Source organism: Mauremys reevesii, linkage group 8 (genome assembly GCF_016161935.1).
Source record: "Mauremys reevesii isolate NIE-2019 linkage group 8, ASM1616193v1, whole genome shotgun sequence".
Lineage (NCBI taxonomy): Eukaryota > Metazoa > Chordata > Testudines > Geoemydidae > Mauremys > Mauremys reevesii.
In genome coordinates this window covers 76,850,307-76,871,267 of record NC_052630.1, presented here as the reverse complement: position 1 = coordinate 76,871,267, position 20,961 = coordinate 76,850,307, and the positions used below count along the sequence as shown (strand labels likewise).

The following is a 20,961-nucleotide window of genomic DNA, read 5'->3' as shown; positions in this document are numbered from 1 at the left end:
TCATTGCTGAGATTCTAAGTTTGAATGACTGTTCAAAGATACTCTGCACTTCTAGCCAAAGATGAATGTCACAGCACAGAAAAACCTCTTCTGTTCACTGCCAAGGAAAACAGAAACCTGATTCTATGAGGGATGCACACCAGTGACTTCCAGTGGAACAGTCTGTTTACTAGTAAATCCAAAGAAAGATATGAATATTCATCATGTATCCATTGCCGGAGTTCAAACAGTAGAAATAATGATTCATGCCCTGTTAATACTAGCATTTCAAGATGTGTTATAGTCTTTAAACCAGGTGCTTTCTAGAAATGTGTTATTTGTAAAATACCTATTTTACTAGAACTTTATTAAGTACAGTAACTCCTCACTTAACGTTGTAGTTATGTTCCTGAAACATGTGAATTTAAGCGAAATGATGTTAAGTGAATCCAATTTCCCCATAAGAATTAATGTAAATGGGGGGGTTAGGTTCCAGGAAAAAAAATTTCACCAGACAAAAGACTATATATATACATACACATATATACACACACACACACACACACACAGTATAAGTTTTAAACAAACAATTTAATACTGGTACACAGCGATGATGATTGTGAAGCTTGGTTGAGGTGGTGCAGCATGGCAGACAGAGACACACACCATGTGTAAGAGAGATGCGCATTGCCCCTTTAAGTATGCTTACCCCACTGTAAGAACACTGCCTTTTTAAGTAGATCAGCAAGTTGACAGCGCCCATGCTGCGAGCAAGCTCCCTCAGTCCTGAGCGATGTCATGTTCCCCCCGCCCCGCTCTATGGAGATGGGGTAAGCGGGGTGCAGAAGCAGGGGGGAGGGGAACACCCTGACATTAACCCCCCCCCCCCCGCACAGCGAGCAGGAGGCTCTGGGGAGCAGCTCCAAGGCAGAGGGCAGGAGCAGCACATGGCAGTGGGGGGAGGGAGAGCTGATAGCCTGCTGGGTGGCTGCCGCACAGGGAACTTAGGGCAATGGGGAGTTGATGGGAGGCTGCTGGTACACCCTGGTTCAAAGCCCCCATCAGCTAGCTGCAATGGGCTGCTCTTCCTGTAAGCAGTGGACAAAGCAGGTGGCTGCCAAACGACATTATAAGAGAGCATTGCGCAACTTTAAATGAGCATGTTCTCTAATTGATCAGCAACGTAACAACATTAACTGGGATGACTTTAAGTGAGGAGTTACTGTAATCCTAATGTTTTCAAAATATGTCAGACTGGTGATGCGAGTGAATCAACTATTATTCTATTCACCCACATAACAAGTTCATTATGGACAGCAGCGAGGCAAGCTCTCTCAACACTGCCCTGTTCCCCCATTCCAATGTGTATCTGTCTGATTTAGAAGGAGACTACTTTAGGTGAGTGAAGATAGTTCGGTCTCCATTCTTTTTCTAATGTTAAGACTGCAGTAATGAGTCCAAATCATGGCAGTTTTGAGAGTGGACTTTTTTCACTACAAACTAGACCGAGACCATCAACTTCTTTCTCACAAACCCCAAAAGAACCTTTCTATTATAATGACTTACAGTCACAACTGCTGGTTCTATGTTGGAGACAAGGGGCATGACGTAATATTTTTTATTGGACCCACTTCTGTTGGTAAGTGAGACAAGCTTTCAAGCTTACATAGAGTTCTTCTTCAGGTCAGGCATAGTTCAGTCTGGCTCAGGTTGGTAATCTAACAATCAAAGCTTCTATATCCCTTTATTAAGTTTAATTGCTGGGTACTAATTATACCATTTAAATGATTAATCAGTGGTTAACGGAAGCCAGAAATGTGATCATCAAATTCTAGAGAAATGAACTGTGCCCATCATTTCAAATGCTGATTTGAGATGGTCTTGGTGTTTTTTTGTTTTTTTTTTGCAGTTAATGATATCAGCTATTATGGGTCCAATTTGGATTACATAAATTAAAATAGAATCACAATAAATCTTGGCTGAAAGAGGTTAATACATTAAATTCTGATCCTCTATTGTTGGCATAAACAAAAATGTATCAGACACAAATATATGTATCAAAATAAATATGAACTAGAATACAGGAAAGAATACAGAATAAGACAAGAAAAATCCTCCTTTTCTCTTATTAATTCATATGTAAATATGTCTAGGGATGAAGCAAGAAAACTAGATACTTCTTGCTTCAATTTTATAGGAAAACAAACTTTAATAATGCAGGCCGATCTTTGTGCAGCATTTATCATTGTTAACTTTTCCTTCTGAAAAGGATTTAAGAATTACCAATACATTATTCAAGCACTTGTGGTAATCTACAAAATGACAGACTAAAACTGAATTGATCATTATTATAGTAATAGTCTAACACTTTAAACTTATATCAAGTTTTTCATCTTCAAAGTACAAACTGTAACTAATTGTCTTAACAACACTATGAGTCAATTAAGTGTTGTTATCCACATTTTGCAGATAAGAAAGACGAGGCAGACTGGTTAAGTGACTCAGAGCTGCCCAGAGGATTCAGGGGGCCTGGGGTCCTCGGCGGCGGGGGGCCCCCGCTTCGGCGGCGGGGGGATCCTTCTGCTCCGGGACCCGCCGCCGAATTACTGCCGAAGACCCAGCTCTTCGGCAGCGGGTCCTGGGGTGGAAGGACCCCCCCGCTGCGGGTCTTCGGGGCACTTCGAAGGTGGGTCCCGGGGCGGAAGGACCCCCCGCAGCCAAATTACCGACAAAGACCTGGAGCGGAAGAAGCCCGCGAGAGTTTTCCGGGGCCCCCGGAGCCCCCAAAAATCTCCAGGGCCCCCAAAAATCTCCCGTGGGGGCCCCTGCAGGGCCCGGGGCAAATTGCCCCACTTGCCCCCCCTCTGGGCGGCCCTGAAGTGACTTGCCCAATGCCAGAGAGGGAGCGAGTATCAGAACTCAGGATTTCCCGTCTCCCACCCAAAGCATTAGATCATGCCTCCTTTGATATGCATGGTATCAATTATTTGATTCTAATCAGCTATTGTTTCTGTATGTTCCTGAATCTGACATCTATAAACAGGAAAAAGTTCGTATTGACCTCTTTTTGCCTCATGTTTGATATTTAAGATGGAAGAGAGCTGTCAAATTTACATAATTCAAAAGAGCTAGATCAATAGGTGAACTGTCTCCTTTCACATCTTTTAACATAAAAAGATTGCTGACAAACAGAAGAAACAAGAAAAGAAAGATCAGATATTTTGTGTAGAATGTAGACAACTGACTTAAGAAGTCTTTGAATGAACGTATGTTTCAGGAACATTTCTTATGACAATATTTCCTAAAATGTGGAGTATGCCCATATAGAGGTCACAAAGAACACTTGTAGGAACACAGAATATGTATAAATTAAATAGGCAGGCCTTTAACAACACATGGCAAGGCTGAAGTGGGCATGACTGGTTTCATTTTCCTGATGGGGAACGTAGACATTTAATATTGTAATATTTTGTTGAAATATTTTATTTTTATTATGTTAGCAGAATTCTAAAGCAAAAACAATCATAAAAATCATTATCCAGTAAAGCAAATGGAAGAAGTTACCTGCTCAATGTCAAGTTCATATTTTGGTAGGTGTAGCACAGATTCTTTTATTTGGTTTCCAAAAGGAGGATGTCTGTTTAAAATCTGTAAATATTTAGTTTTATTTCTGATATATTACAAGTCATGTTTCACTGGTAAGAAAAATAACTTTCAAATAAAGAAGTTTAATAAGAGAACACACAGGATCAACTACTGACAGTTCTTATTCACCTACAACTACCCTTAATATCAAAGACGATGGAGATTTCCATATTGTTTCAAGATTTGGCCCATAATTTGCAAATACTGTACTTATTATTAAAGAGGGATAATTATTTTCCAGGGATGGTATAAATTCTTCTTTCCTCATCCTGATGAAGAAATGTCTTAATTGGAAGCAGTTAATACTTCACCAACCAGGAAAGAGCTGACAAGAAAAAATATCAGTTGCTTTGATGTACAATAACTGTTCAGCCACAAGCAGAATAGTCTCTCAGAGGTTGACTCTCACCTCACTCATAATCCTCAACAGGCAAGGAAATTGGAACTTACTAAACTCCTTAGTCCCAGCCCTCCTCCGCCCACAAGAAATAAATGCTATAGAAGACTGCCCCCAGTAAAATGGATCAGATCATGCTAGAATGAATATGAACAACTTTATCTGATAAATTATACTATTCAGAGTAAGAGGGGGAAAAACCCTAGTCCTGGGTAAGGGCTATTCTTGAGAGAAAACTGTGATAGCACATATATGGAAGTCCAAGCATAACAAATAAGCGTTCTGGGACTACAGAGAGCTTCTATTGTCATTTTGGAAGGACCATAATTCCTCAACATTATTGTGGAGTAGGAGAAAGGAGGTGTTTTAGATGCAGTATTGGCAATACCATAATAAAAGGAAGTTACTAGATGACCCAGCATCCACAGGGGTTCCCCTAAGGCAGTGGTTCTCAAACTTTTTTTTGACCACTTGAAAATTGCTGAGGGTCTCAGTGAACCATTTAATGATCTTTCCAAATGTTGTTTGTACCGTTAGCTAACTATTGAAAAGTGATTTGGATAAAAGCACCATATAAAAAAAAACCCTTAATAATAAATTTTTTTTTTGTTCTACAAATAAAAGCACACAACTCATATTTTAATATCAGTAGTATTACCTTTCTAATGCAATGGATGTGCTCTTTCTCCCCTGTGTGGCAGCCCCTGAGCTGGGACTGGGAAGGAGGGCCATCTCTCCCTGGCAGCCACAGCCCTGCACATCCCAAATTCCCCCCACCCACTCTTCTCACCCCAGTGCCCCATACCACCTACCCCCTATTCCCCTTAAGGCCACCATCTCACCTTACATGTGCATCTTCTCCAGGGTACAGGCACCTAATTTGTGGAGCTATGCCTGTGCAGGTCTGCTAATTAGGTGGGTGGCCCTTCATTGTCTCATGTGCGGCTGACCAGGCACGCACCTTAGAGGGAACTATCTGCGGATCACCTGAATGGAGTTCAGGCTGATCTTTTTGGGCAGGACGGTGAATGTTTCAGCTAAAACAGTTCAGCTTCCTCCAAGAATGAGGTTAGGGAAAAAAGCATTGTTTTGCAATGTCAAAAGAATTCTGGTGACTTTTTCTTTGAGAAGTTCTATCACTCCCAGACTTTGGAGAAGGGAACTGACATTTGGCAAGAGTGGCCTTTGTGTTAGGAATGTGCATTTTGCTGTTCATGTGAAAACCCACCCATACTTGGCCAAATTATAAACCTTTGAAAAATCTCAGATCTCACATGCTCTGTAGAGACTTCTTAAAGTTTAGTAGCTAAAGTCTCTGAATAATCCATCCTCAATGAGCATGCAGCCTCCATCCCCTCACAGCTCCTAGTGCTGTTCAAACTAGGCATGCACCATGCCCAAAGAGCAACAGAGCATGCCTGAACACAGGAATACAGGCGTGAAACAAGGCTTTCTCTGTAATTGCTGCTCCTGTCTGCTATGGGCTGGGGCTGGGGGGGGGTCAGGCACCAAAACTGAAAGCATGGAGCTTGCCTCCCATGGGCACTCAAGGACCCTGTGCTAAGCCCAGGCAGCATGGGAGAGGAAGCTGCCTGACTTGAATGTGGAAAGAACAAGAGCCAGACCAGGGGAAAGGAAAGGAGTAGATTGTGACAAGGAGCTTGGTGACACTGAAACTGCAAGTGGGGGAAGGAGAGAGAGAAACCAGTGACTGGGAGTTGTGGGTTGACACTGGGATCTGGGGGGGAAGCGTTGGACTAATTGGAGCCTGGGACTAAGAGCTGGAGGGAGGGGATGCAGGGACTGGCTGAGCAAGGAGACTGGGACAAGAAGCCTGAGGTGTGGAGACTGAGACTGAATAGGCAAGGAGAATGGAAGAGAGCAAATATCTATGAAATACTAGTAAAATGTGTCTTATCCCCCTCTAGTGCTGGTCCACACAGCAGATGATAACCTACTCTTGCTATCATTTACTCTGTTGGCTTCAGTGGCAGAGGCCAGCGCTGGGGATCTAGAGCTTCTAACCCTGCTGATGAACCATTTGGATGTCAATATGAAGACACGTGATGGTATTTGTTTTTTCAATTTACTTTTTTAAAAATCTAAGAAATTACACACAAAAACTATGTTAAAAGAACAAAAAGGTTGCAAAGTCAAGCACACAAAAAGTTAGCTTTGCGAATCTTAATTTGGCACTCTTGTGCATATAGTTCACGATATGGTCTCAGATTACATGACCACATATCTTTTCCTTGAGTCCCCTGCCTCATTCAGTGCACAGGATGGACTTCCTCTGGACTGAATCAAGGCTGTGCAGTGGAGAGTATGGTCTAGAATAGTGGTTTTCAAACTTTTTTCTGGTGACCCAGTTGAAAAAAACTGTTGATGCCTGTGACCCAACGGAGCTGGGGATGAGAGGCTTGGGGTGTGGGAGGGGGCTCTGGGCTGGGGCTGGGGTTTGGGGTGAGGGAGGGGATCAGGGCTCTGGGCTGGGGGTTCAGGCTCTGGGGTGGGGCTGGGGATGAGGGGCTTGGGGTGCAGGAAGGGGCTCCAGGTTTGGGGGGCAGGGGCTCAGAGCTGGGGTAGGAAATTGGGGCACGGGGTTACCTCAGGTGGCTCCCGGTCAGCGGTGGTGCTAAGGTAGGCTTCCTGCCTGTCCTGGCACCACAGACCATGCTGCACCCCAGAAGTGGACACCAGCAGCTCTGGCTCCTAGGTGGAGGCGCGCAAGTGGCTCCACGTGGCTTTTGCCCACAGGCATGGTCCCCCCAGCTCCCATTGACCGGGAATCAGACAATGGGAGGGCAGAGCTGGTGCTCGGAGCCGGGGCCACACACAGAGCCCCATGGCCCCCCTGCCTAGGAGCCAGACCTGCTGTTGGCTGCTTCCGGGGTGTAGACTGCTGTCAGAACAGGTAGGGACTAGCCTGCCTTAGCCAGGCAGCACCGCACTGAATGTGGCAGGGATTCTGCGGAGAAAGTAATATGCGATCATATAATTAAATATTGTATCATAATGCATAAACAAAAGGGAGCCAAATTAAGGTTGCACAGGAAATCTTAATTCTGGCATTTTCTAACTTTGGAGTACTTGACTTTGCAACTTTTTATATTATGATAAAATAATAGTAAACTACATATGAGAGAAATTTAAAACCAAGGACAAGAAACCAAGTAAGGCCATCTGAGTCATTAAAAAAAACCAAACCAAATATAAGATTCCTATCTCCCTACCTCCAATGGTAACCTGAATAGCAACCTAACCAAAAACCCAGAAATGCTTCAAACTGTTGCTCCTCTCCTGAGTAGAGCCAGACCTCAAAAAGCTGCCTCTAGTGCCTACATTAGGTATCTATACTATGTTGTCCTAAACTTTAATGTATTAAATGATGAAACACACGAAACTGGGGAGGGGGGGAGGGGAGAGGGAACAGGCAGAGAAGGCAAATTAAGATGTAACAAATTCCCAAATGCAAAACAAGAGTATTAATGAAGCCCACAACATTTGGAGATCTGAAAGAGCACCTTACACACTGTGAGGCGAGGATGCTATCACACTTGAGAACCAGAAATGCCAAAGAAATTGTGAATCAGGAGACCAGCAAAATTTAATCCCACATCCCACAGCGGTGAGATCCTGGCCTCACTGATGTTCAATGGGAGTTTTGCCACTGACTTCAGCAGGGCCCGGATTTTATTCTAAGACTTTCCACTACTAAAAGGATTATGATGAAATTCCTGAATTTGAACTATTATTATTTTAGTTAGTGGAAAGTTCTAGGGTGAATCTCTCTTCCCCCATATGGTAATACAAAAAATGTCAGTAAAATTAAGATGTAACTTATAATTGAAGCAAAACATCAACTTAACCAGCTTCAGGAAAAGAATCAACTACCTCTGTCAGATAATTGCATATTTCTTTAATCTAGTGTGATACTGAACAAGAATAAACCACTTAAAACATTGGAGTCTGTAACTTATTAAGTATTAAACATTAGCATTTTCCTTGTATGAATATGCATATAAAAATTTAAATACCAATTCAAGCTCCCTTGCATTTGCATCTTCAATTTTTTTAAACGATGTCAGACCTGCATTTACCATTGCATTTGATAGTGTTACACCTGTAAAAATTGAAAAATGCTGTAATATTTTTATATGGAATTCCTAATCCTAAATTATTATTTTCAACCACTGCATTATGGCAAATAAATATAAAGCATAACTAATTTTAACAAGAGGTCTTTTATCTAGCATTTTTTCAATAGGTGGTCAATGTTTTCTTTTCAACAATAGTCAATTTTATTTCTCTTCAGGTGGTCAGAAAATTTAATATTCTTTAGTTCAGTTCATACAACAGTATAAACAAAACATAAAAGCAATAAAATGAAGTATAAAACATTTGAGAATGACAATGTCTTTTACTAAGTTATAGAATCAAAGAAAGGCAGATCAAGGGCCAATTCCTGCAGGCTTTACTCAGGAAAAACTCCAACAGTCAGCAAATAACTAATGTGAACACACAAATGAATAAACAGCATGGCACTGAAATAAAATAAGTTTTCATCCAAGAGACTCCTGTTGACTACCCAATGGATCCTTTAATCATATGCTAGAAATCCCTGTGAAGTCTATCTTTTTTTGAGTAAGATATAACTAAAATCCACTCTAGGGAGAGCCACTTGTCTCCAAAATCTTCTGGGAGAATATACAGTCCCTGAACAGATTTAGCAAAACACCTGATAAGAACCAGGAAAAGAACAGGCAGTCTCTGTGATCTATTGGACTAAAGAATAAGCTAGAAGGGAATTCTGCAAAAAAACACACCTCTGCAAGTATTCCCAATTCCTCAGTCTCCCTTTTGGGGTTTGGGAGTCAGCACTAGATTTCAAATCAGGAAATTCCTTCTTGGAACTATGACTCACTGGAATGAATATAAATAACTTCAGACAGAAAAGTCTACTTGGAAGAAATGGAGGTTACTTACTGTAACTGGAAGTTCTTTGAGATGTGTGGTCCTATCTCTATTCAACACATGGTTACACATGCTGCACACTATATGCCCAAGTGCGAGATTTTAACAAGCAGTGTCCGTTGGCCCACACATGTGCAGTCAGGGCCAGCTCCACATTTTTTGCTGTCCCAAGGAAAAAAAAAAAGCCAGAATACCACCGCTGAAGCAAAAACAAAACAACAACAAAAAAAGGCCAGAGTGCCACCCCTTGAAAAATGCCACCCCAAAGAGCTGGAATGTCACCCCTTGAAAACTGCTGCCCCAAGCACATGCTTGGAACGCTGATGCCTAGAGATGGCCCTGTGTACAGTAGGTCTCCTCATTCTCCCAAGCAAGAGTATAAGAGACAGTGCAGGTCATTGCCCCTTCAGTTCCTCTTCTTACTGCGAATCTAATCAGATCCGAAGCAGAGGGGATGGAAGATGGGTAGTGCACTACAGATAGTGAACACACATGTAAAAGAATTTCCAGTTACAGTACATAACCTCCATTTCATCCTCAAGTCCTGGTCCCTATGTGTATTCCACATGTAGATGATAGGCAAGCTGTGCTCAGATTGGAGGTGGGTGTGAGGAAGCAGGCTGCAAAGATGCTTGCAGTACTGCAGATCCCATTGCTGAAACTGCAGCAGAGGCCTGGATTAGTGCATGTCTAGCAAATGTGTTGTAAGGGACCAGGGCACAGGTGGTCTGGTCTAGAGGTCAGAGCTGGGCTGGGGTCCACACATCAGGGTGGGTAATCAGTGAACAGGGGTCGGAGGAAATCACTGGAGCCGGGTTCAATACAAGAGTCAGGATCAAAGTCAGACCAGGATCAGAGAACATATGTAGTACAAGGCTGAATTGGGAGGCAGGAATCAGGGTCAGAGTAAGGCTGGAGTCAGAGACTGGATATAAGAGGTACTACCAGGCTAAAGTCAGGAGGCAAGAGCAAGGGTCAGGCTGGGATTGGAGACCAGAAATCAGGAGACAAGGTGAGGTCTGGAATTGCAGCAGGCCCAAAGTCTGTGTGGCTGCCCAGACAATTTCCTGGGGCAATCACCAGGGTTAAATAGGGTAGTTGACCAATCAGAGGGCCGCAGGCTACTGCCACTCAGAGTCTCCATAGTGCTTCCTGACTATGGCTCTGCAGGTCCTCTTGATGGCACTGTGAGAATGTCAGCTGTCTTACGTTCTGAAGACTTGGGTTCTAGTCCCTGTATCCGTACATCAGCCCCTTCTTCAGAGGTATCCTTCCTTGAGATGGGCGCTGGGCCTGGTTTATCTGTGGGGTCTTGATGAAACTTTTTTAGTGGGGCAGGGGCATGGACATGAACATGGGCAGCAGGTTCCCAGGAGTGTTCTTCAGGACCCTAGTCTTCTCAATTGATTAAGTAGTACAGTCTCCCCTTCTTCAGTTTAGAGTCAGGATAGCATGGACTAAATGTCCTTGGACCTGGACTGGTGGGGGCAGCTGTTGGGACCAATCAAGAAAGGGGTGCCTCTGTGTAATGCTTTAGGAGAGATGCATGGAAAACTGGATAACTTTCAAGAGATTGAGGAAGCTGCCATTTGAATGTGACAGGGTTGATTTGCTGACAAATCTGGAAGGGTCTGAGGAACTGGTGGTCTAGCTTGAGGGATGGCCTGTTCATACAGAGGTGTTTTGCTGCAAGCCAGACCTTTAGACACACCATGAGAGCTGGGCCTTCCTGGTGTCAACAGCCGCATACTGCTTGTAGTTCCTTTTCACATCTTCAAGGTGGTCCTTAAGTTTCTCCTGGATATGGTTAATTTGTTGGTTTCAGTCACCGGCTGCTGGGTTTGTGGAGGCTGCTGGCAAGGCCAGGTGAAAGTGAGGTTGGACCCCATAATTTGCAAAGAAGGCAATCTGCCCCGTGGAGGCATAATCAGCATTGTTGTATGAGAACTTGGCATAAAAAAGGAGGGACAACTAGTTATCTTGATGGTAGCTGACCAAGCACCATAGGTATTGCTCTAATACTTAGTTCACCTCTCTCTCTCCGCCCATCTGTCTGGTAGTGATACATGGAGGAAGTAAAAGTGTGAACATCCATTAGCCAGAGGGCTTTATGCCAAATGCGTAAGACCAACTGAGAGCCTTGGTCCAAAGTGCTACAGTCTGAAAGCCCATGAAGATGGATCACATGAACTTCTAGGAGTCGAGCCATTGTTTCAACAGAGGTTAGGCCGATACAGTGGATGAAATGTGCCATTTTGATCAATTGGTCTACAACAGTTAAGGCGACTGTGTGGCCAAAGGAAGGGAGTTGCACTATGGAGTCCAGGGTGATTGAGGCCCGGGGTCTCTGGAGTACTAGGGCATCAAGGGGCATCCTGGTTTGAGCACACAGGTCACAAGAGTCAACATGGTCCTGGACTTCAACTTGCCTACGGGGCCACTAGAAGAAATGGGAAGGCGTGCGGAAGTCTTAAGGTGGCCAAAATGGCCTGTCAATGGAAGGTCATGGCAAAGATGGAGCCCTTCTAGCTGGGGGCACCTCGGTGGAATGTCTATGCACCCATCGATGTAGGTGAGCCTATCCTGTGTAGAGCACTGCATTTTTGTTCTGGGTCTCGTTTGCTCAGGCTGTTCTGTCACCTCCTGAACTAACAGGTTGCCCTGCAAAGTGGATAGGATTAAATCAAGCAAGTTCTGGTGTATTGTAGCACTAAGGAAGTTGTGAGGTTTTAGGAGACAGGGTGGTTCTTGGTTAGGCTCCTCATTCTCTTGGCAATATTCCCCCTTTCAGGAAATGCCATCGGCTTTCCCATTCCTGCTTCCTGGGCAATAAGTGATGATAAAAATCAAACAGAGAAGAATAATGCCTTTATCGAGATGTCTTTGGTTCAAAGCTTGAGCCGCACAAGGATATTCAAGGTCAGAAAAGACTTGCATTAGGTGTTGGGCTTACTGGAGGTTATGGCACCACTCTTCAAAGGCTGATTTAGTGTATTTCCTTATCTAGTGTATCATAATGCCATTTGGCAGAGGTGAATAGGAAGCCCAGGGGTGCAACATTTGCTGTGGACCCTGTCTCTGAGACAGTATGGCCCCAATGGCTACACTTGAGGCACTGGCTTCCACTCTGCATGCCTGGGCGAGGGCCGAGTGTGCTAAAATGGGAGTGGTGGTGAAAGCAGCCTTGAGCTCTTCAAAAGCATGGTCAGCTTTGTGTGTCCAAATGAATGTGATGGTCTTGCAGAGGAGGTTCGTCATGGGGTCTCTGTGCCCTGAGAAGCCTGGAATGAAATTCTGGTAAAAATTCAAGAAGCCCAGAAAATTCTGTAACTCCTGGGGGGACTGGGGCATTGGCCCGCTGTGGATGGCCTCTAACTTCTGTTGGTCCAGCTGGGGAAAGGATGCAACCGAAGAATTCTATGGAGGACTGATCAAAGGTACCTTTTTCCAATTTCATGAACAGGCTATACTTTCATAGTTTTTCCAGGATGGAATGAAATGGTAACAATGCTGATCAGGATTATCTGAAAACACAAGTATGTCATCAAGAAAGATGACTACATACTACTACAGGATGTCTCTAAATACATTGTTCACAGAGTGCTGAAAGGTCGCTGAAGCATTGGTCAGACTAAATGGCATTACTAGATATTCAAAGTGCCCACAGAGGTTTTTAAAAGCGGTCTTCCATTCACCTCCTACCCTGATGTGCACTAGTTTGTACGCACCCCGGAGGTCCAGTTTGGTGAAAATTCTGGTAGATTGCACATGTTCTAGTAACTCTGAGATTAAGGGTGGGGGATATCAGTTATGGTATGTCACCTGGTTTAGGGCTCAATAGTCTACATAAATTTGTCTCCCTTTGCTGGGATGAAATAGTACCTCTCAGCCCTCTTAGGTGTGGGGCTACAGGATGCTGGGCTGTGCCAGATTGATCTTGCCAGTTCCAATATGGTCTCATTAACTGGGAGGGCCATTTTACTTTGGCCCTAAGGCTGCAGAAAGTCCAACGGTCAGTGGTATGGGTCTTGGACTTCCTCCAGGGGTATCTAGAGATTGTTAACCACTATTTGCAGCAACTCCTGGTATTGCCTATGGTTATCTGGTGGGGATGGAGAAACCACCTCATCTGGGGCGGAGGAGGAGGAGGAGATCCTGTTGAACTGCTGGTACTTGTGATTCTGGCTCAATATCCTCCTCATACACTCACAGATCCAGTTGTTGATGAGAAGAAGAGCAGAAAGACTCTGGAGTGGATCCAGAACATCTGTTACAGGGATCCCACAGTTCCCAATAAGGCCAGAACGAGGGGCCAATTGTTTGTGGGGGACTCTATGGCATGGGGTAACATCGGTCTCTGGGAAGTCATATCTATAAGGGTAGTGGCTGTAAGTCCTGAATTGACTGTCTGGGCTTGACTCTCTCCAAGAGGGATGTAGGAGGGGCCAGCATGAATCTGAAGATTGTCCTTGTTGAAATGGCAGAACCATCAGTACCAGGGCAATCCTGCCTGATGGCTGTAAGTGAGAGGATTAATGGGAAATCAAAGTAGTAACATCTTCTGTCCCTTAGGAAGGCTGGGCCAGAGAAGATGGGGGGACTGCAAGTAGAAAAAGATATCCACCGGTGCCATGTAGTTCTGTGTGTGTCCCAGTTTGCAATGGGTCCCAGTGGTCGGCACCACCAATACCAGTGTGTCACTGGGTGCGGTATATTTTTTGGGTGGACAAGTCGGAACCAAGAAGTCCAGACCTGCACTTGTAGATGGAAGCGGCAGATAACAGTCCTTATGTTTTGGTGACAGAATCACTGATGGAAATGTCAGATCCTTCTTCCTACACACTTTACCCTGCAATCTAGGAGGTTTTAGCAGAGCTAGTGTCTTGCGGTCTGCGTGTGAAGGCACCTGACTTCGATGGGCTCAGGGAAGGATCATGTCTCCTATGTATAGACCTCAAAGGAGATCTGCCCTTGTGCCCATAACAGTGCCCCTTACTCTCATGGGAAGACCTGAAGGGTCTTTGGGCTTAGAAACCAAAAGCTCTGCTCCTACTCATGTCTCCCTGGCACAGACTGGAAAGGGGCCTCATGGACTTCTCCATCAAGTGTTTCCTAAAGTGAAGCTCATAGGCGCTATAAGCCATTGGTAGAAACAAGTGACAAGTACTGCACTTTGCAGAAAAATGTGTCTCACTCAGACAGCAGAGACAGTGTTGCTGTTTATCAATAACAGAGAAGGATCTAGGGCAGAAGACGCAGTTTTTGAAGCCCAAGACTCTGGGCATAGTCCCAGATTGTGGGGAGGGAATCCCCAGTCAGGAAGGAAGCTACACTAAAACTATAACTTTACTAAATCTAGGAAGAATAACTATTTACAATTTTATTTACAGGTTCTTTGAAAAACTGAAGAAAGAAAGGACTACGGATTCTGCCTCAAGCCATGCAGTGATAACAAGGAACTGGGGGGCATTGACCCACACGCTTTTTATACCCTCACTCGGGAGCACGCGGAGACCTACTGCACATGTGCGAGGCAACAGACACAGCTTGTTAAAATCTCTGAACTTGGGTGCATTGTACGCATGCATACCCACGTGTAGAATTCACATAGGAACCAGCACTAGAAGAAAAAGTATCAGCATTCATCATAAATAATTTTCTAGGAACAGTGAAAGAAGACTAAGAATACGCAACTTAGAAGTCCTCAAGCTTTTTTAGATAACTTCTGGGAGGAAAGGTTAGTCTCCTGATAAGATTTAGCAGCCAAGGAGGACTCACTGTTTGTGTCAAGAACTTCGTAGTTAAAAGTACAGGAAGAGGCCTGTTGAGATCCCTTCCCTCAATGAAGTATTGAAGCACCTCTTCCAGGTCTGACTTAGGGACAGCCTCTCTTCCTAACAGACAGGCTTCTCCCCCTTTTGTGATAACTTTGTGCAGGCTGTCTTTTCCAGCCCCAGAGTCCGCATCAATCACTTTATTAGTTTGCTGTTACTTCAGCAAATATCTCTACCCTCTTGGATAGTGATTGGTCATAATCCTGCCTGCCAGAAGAAGCGAGGAGAAACTGCCATTTGATATAATAGCCCGGAGCAGCATTTCTGCTGAACATCAGGGAGAAATGTGGAAGGTACTAGAAAATGCAAGAAGCATTTAGAACAGTCCTAAATTGAACAAGGCCAAGTGTCAATTAAAAAAAAATCATACATTTAGGAGATAAACTGACCACAAAGCTTGAAGTTTCTAAGATTTATGCAACACTGACATACAGAGACCCAAAAATTTAATAAAAATAAATAAATCTAAGACCACAATGCATGTTGAATTATGTCAGTAAATTCACACCCAACTGTGTAGTTAGAATAACTGACCTCACTTTACAAAGATAAAAAATTGAGTTAGCTGCCAGAGCATGAAAGAATTCAAGAATTTGAAGAAAGTATTGATATCAACTCTAATTCAGCAACTGTTTGACCCACCGAAAGAGTACCTTCAAAAGGAACCTGGGAGCTCTACTGCTACAGAGGCATGAAAATGAAAGGCTGTCAATAAAATATGCTGCAACAGCTATGACAGCAGCAGAAAAACATACAAGAGGAAACCAAAAGAGAAAAATATGTAGGCCTTTTATATGGCTGTATCACAATTTTCTGTACAACTGTAGCTGAAAAGTTGAAATTGACCTTAACCCACTGACTACAACACACAAGAAAGTACTTTGAGAAGAATATAGAAGTTACTTCTGCTGACTTGGGCTCATAAGGCTCAGGCTGCAGGACTATAAAATTGCAGTGTAGATGGAGCCCAGCATTTGTGACCTGCTCCAGCCCAAGCCCTAACATCTACACTGCAATTTTAAGCCCTGCAGCCTGAACCTGAGTCAGCCGACACAAGCCAGCTGCGAATGTTTTACTGCAGTGTAGACAGACCATGAAAGTACAAAAGTATAGTTTAATCCTGTAGTTCTGGCCAGGACATCATCTAGTAATTGCAGACTGTCAAGAGCATATGTTCTCTTTGCTACCTCCCAAATAGATGATCTAGAATAAGCAGTTACCAGTTCACGTGAACCCGATAAAAGCACCATGTGCCTTTTTGCCACAAATAAAAGATTAGCAGGAAAGAGAAACAGCTAAGGATGAAACAATACAAGCAGTAATACATGCTCTAAGTACTGGATGGAGTCAACACTTCCCCACATGCATATTCACCATATAAAAATGAACCTCTCATTGATTTTGGGAGTACTCATGAAATGTACAAAAACAATAAATTCCATAGTCATAAAAAGAAAAATACTGGAAAGAATATGGACCTGATTCTCATTTACATGAGGGCCCCTTTACAAAGTACATTTACTCCCACTCCCAGTGCATTGTAAAGGGACCTTACTGTACATGAGAATTAAGTCCCACACCAAAAATTCCTTGGAATGACTAAAAGAAAAGGGCAGAAGTAATATTCTGGCCACATATAAACAGTGATATGGATGAAATAATAAGCAAGTGTGGAACCTGCTTGAAATACTGAGATTCACAATGTGAAAGAAACATGACATCACGTGAACAACCTACAATACTCGAAGGCAAAGTTGGAATAGATTTATTTGCCCACCAGGCATGATTACCTGATCATAATGGACTATTTTAACCACTTTCTAGATTGATACTTCAAGATACCACAGTTTCAACTCTGATCACTAAGTCTGTATTTGCATGTCATGGAATTTCAAGGACTGCAATGGACCACAGTTCAAGAATACAGACTTAATAGATCTTGCTAAAACTTATGAAATTCAGTATATCATCTAGTTCTTGATACCCACAAGAAAACAGATTTGAAGAATGTGGACTCTGTAGAGTGAAGGGAAAAAGGCAATTTATTAAGCACTACTCAATTATAGAGCAACACAGCTGCAATGTGAAAAATCACGAGAAGCACAAAAAAGTGTAATAGATCAACTGTGTTTCAGACTATTTCAAAGAGAGTGAACAGACTGTTTAAGACATAGACATGCCTAAACCCCCAAGACTGCAGATACAGAAAAGTGCTGAAGATTAATTAGATTGATTGATATTGTAAAAATAACATTAAAAATGTTAAGTTAAATCACTGTTAGACTTTGTTCAGTTAGAGAATATGGTGAATTTTTTTAAAAGAGAAGGTGTGCCCTAAAGAGCTAAACTGTAGCAGGAAGTTGCTACACATTCTGTAGGACTCTATGCAGTACCACTACTCCTGTCTCCCACACAGCACCAAGAAGCAGCTGCAGAGACCCAGGCAGCAAGGTTAGATTACAGCAGCGTTAGTCCTGTACTTATTTTCTACGTAATCTCCTGTTGTTAGGTAAATAAATACGTTATCTTAAAGCCTGTCTCAGACATCATTAACATACTACATTTGTCACAATTATGTCATCCTTGAAAGTGCCCTGTGTGTGAATTTTCAATGAAAAGACTGACAGAGGAAATAAAATTTCCACTGCTTGCATCCGAAGAAGTGGGTATTCACCCACGAAAGCTCATGCTGCAAAACGTCTGTTAGTCTATAAGGTGCCACAGGATTCTTTGCTGCTTCTAATGAAAAGACTGTCTACCATTGAGGAAAACAGTAATGTTATAGGACAGGGTTGTGTACATTATCAGCAAAGCAGCAGAAATTCAATATTTTGCAGGATACATCACAAATTACAAAAAGATTAATTAAAGTTCAAATATCAGTTGTTTCTGCCAAGACAACGGATAGTTCAATTTTCTTTATAAACATGAATCTGATACTGCTAAATCTCTGGAAAAAGTTCCTTAAATGTTTTCTCTAGTGTATTTTTGTTGTTATTCCTAGATCAAAGTTTTCATTCTAGTTACTAATCCAGTTAAGAATTTACTGATTCTGAAAGAATTTGTACTGGTCTGTCAACTAATCATCCTTGCAAGAGAGTCTTTTCTACCATGATTCTGGCAAATGAAAAGTTGGAAGACTTATTTAGTCCAGAAAACAGATCTTCTAAAAGTTTACAGTGAAGTTAATGATGAACTTTGACACACTATTATAATTACTGTTTCTTTCTTGTACCTACCAATTTTTTCTAGCTGTTTGGATACATGCAGAGAGTTTTCCCACAGTTTGCACCTGAAACACTTAGCTAAAATCAAAGAGTTTAATAATGCAGGAAAATTGTTTTTACGTGATGCCAGAAAGTCAGATAACCCTACAAAAGAAAAAATATATTTAATAATATAATACAGTTTATTTTTAATATATCAAAATGCATTAAATTTTAACATACATTTAGTAACTCTTAAGCCATGTCTGAAAATTTTGCCCATATCTTGTGTCAAAGTGAAGTCTTGAATAGGAATGCATCCTAATTGAGCCTGAATAAGACTGAAAAAGAAACATTTCTTAGTATATAAAACAATATTAGTAAACAAAATATAATAAAACAAGAGTCAAAGACTCCATTGAAAAACAAAGGCAAGTTCAAGATAAAAGCAACATTGTTTGGCATCTAAAGGCATGAGCCTGCACACAATGAAGTCAATAGGAGTTTGGATCAGGGCTTTTATTTTCAAGCCAATGAGATATGACAAAATATTTACCAGTTTACTTTCATTTCTCTTGTTTTTATCTTCCCTTCCATTGGAAACCTGTATAATAAAACATACTGATTTTTTGCTATTCACTTTAACTAAAAATTATACTTTCTTTCTGAACATTAATTCATTGATTTTTTGTACCTGATAGTTATCCTGTTCTTGTCTTTATTCAAAGTGTTCAATATTTTCTTCTCATTTATTCTTAACTTGACATCTGAAAATTCAACGCAGCCGGATATCATTGTGATCTGTAACAATTTAACATTGTTTAACAGATCCTGTTTTCATGCAATTGTCGTTAGTAGTAAAATATAATGGAAGTAACAGCACAAGACAATATAGTATGTTATATATAATCAGAATTGCTTCAGAATTCCTTCATTCAGAAGGGTAAGATGACTCAGTGCTACGTAACTGAGGAAAGTAAAAGATGGGAGAACTGGAAGATCTGAGACTAAAACCCTCAAAATCATACTGCATACATCTTATACATCTTGAACTTCATAATTCTTTGGTGTAAGGAAAAACAATATAAACTGTCTTCAATTCTATTTTAAACTTACAGATTGTATATATATTTTCCTTAGGAAAATTAAATTACCAGTTCAGATAAAGTTTCTTTTCCATTAATTGAGGAAAACCGTTTCACTGTATCAAATGCAATATAGTACCAAGCCATTAGTTTTCCAGTCTCTGTAGATGAAGATTAAAAATATTTAGTGCATTTTTTTAAAGAGATAAAATATTTTAAAAATATGTTTTCAATATTATAGTCTAAATTATATTATGAAGTAAATGTTACCTGTAGGTTTGAAATTAAATTCTTCATCCATCTTGATCAAATCAAGAGATGACAAATCATTCAAATTCTTCAAACACAATTCTGTCCAGAGTTTGAAAAGAGAAATTTATCTTTCGAACATGCAGGAAAAAAATACAATATTTTTGTATATACTAAGGAAAAGATTATAGTCTAAGTTACATCAGTGTAAAACCAGAGTAACTCCATTTAACTCAACAGAAGGCCTAAGCACACAATCCTTTTCCCATTGAAGTCAGTGGCAAAAATTCTTACTAAATTCACTGGGGCAGGCTCAAGCTCAACTATACATTCAACGAAAACCAATCAACCACTCTCACTTTAAAATTGTAGAAAGTATGAAAGAAACTAGATGTGAGAAGTTTAAAATGTCAACTTAAGCTCTGAAAAGGTTGAGAGTCCACTAATAATCATCTAACACAATACAATATTTTCACTAGTTTTTAATGACGTAACAAGGCATGGCTATTCAAATGCATGTGTGATTGAGTTTTTAATGGTGTATGTACATTATAGTAACTGTGCCTGCATTTATTTCAATGGTTACAAATTCAAATAAACCTATGTAGTCACTAGCAGTGGATATTTGAATGATAAGAACAAAGGAAACACTTTGATCATCATCTCTTTCGAAACCCAGAAAATTAAGTGCAAAAATGACATTAATACAATGTTGAGCTTTTTCAATGCATGTCAAGAAACTCAAAGTTGTAGTTCCCACAGCAACCACAAATCATCCACATTGCATACACACAATATATATACATATACATACACATATATATAAGACAATTATAATTAACAGAATATACATTACTACAAAATACTGCAAGAGGGCTGAGTTACAGTATCTGTTAGAATAATAAAGTTGAATTTCCCGATTTGTGTGGTTAAAATCTTGGCAAGTAATGTTCTATTACTATACCTATTTCTTATACTGGAGACAATATGAAAGAAAGCATAGCATATTTGTTTTTATCATTTAAAGATGGGAGGGGCTGACCCCTAAACTGTTGAGTTTCATCTGGGTAATTTGATGGTATTGTCATAAATTGAGAAGTAATTTTAATATTTAAAGAGCCTTAAAGTAAATAATTATTTTATGTTCAAGCCATAACAAAATCGTCTTCTTAAAAATTCTTTAAGTAATAGTTAAAGACTATTCTATAAAAACCTGAGAACTGAAGAATATAACTGATCTTTTTGTATTTGCAAAGTCAGATGCTACATGTCTGCTTTAACAACCATACAACATACAAGGTCCCTTAATTGCTTGATTGAATTATCTTATCTTACTTCATGGCATTGCTTTATCCATTTGCTATACGAATAAATGTTTAACCAAGCTTAGAACAATTTTAGCATAGCAAAATAATTCTTAGAAGACCTAATAAATCAAACAGATTTGAGATATGACTATATAAGGTATGGAACACTTTATGCATACAAATCTTGCAAGATGTGTAAGATTTCTCCTGGCATACCTAAACAGAATGAATAAATCGAGCAATAAATGCTAAATCTTTAGCAATAGAGCAGAATATGCATTGAAG

At 41.2% G+C, this 20,961-nt stretch overlaps 1 protein-coding gene across 19 annotated transcripts in view; it reads right to left on the bottom strand.

The window, feature by feature from the left end:
• The window catches only part of HFM1 (helicase for meiosis 1), a 105,073-nt gene that overhangs the window by 18,409 nt on the left and 65,703 nt on the right, over positions 1-20,961 (bottom strand). For all 19 annotated transcript variants that reach the window (XR_005583993.1, XM_039486101.1, XM_039486100.1 and 16 more), the window contains 8 exons: positions 19,391-19,471; positions 19,190-19,281; positions 18,730-18,836; positions 18,592-18,639; positions 18,279-18,376; positions 18,069-18,200; positions 8,059-8,144; positions 3,544-3,627 (listed from right to left, as the gene is read on the bottom strand). Coding sequence is in view for 18 of the 19 variants with exons in the window: in XM_039486101.1 (XP_039342035.1) it covers positions 3,544-3,627; positions 8,059-8,144; positions 18,069-18,200; positions 18,279-18,376; positions 18,592-18,639; positions 18,730-18,836; positions 19,190-19,281; positions 19,391-19,471 (728 nt within the window). In the remaining variant the exon portion in view is untranslated. The remainder of the gene's footprint in view (positions 1-3,543; positions 3,628-8,058; positions 8,145-18,068; positions 18,201-18,278; positions 18,377-18,591; positions 18,640-18,729; positions 18,837-19,189; positions 19,282-19,390; positions 19,472-20,961) is intronic.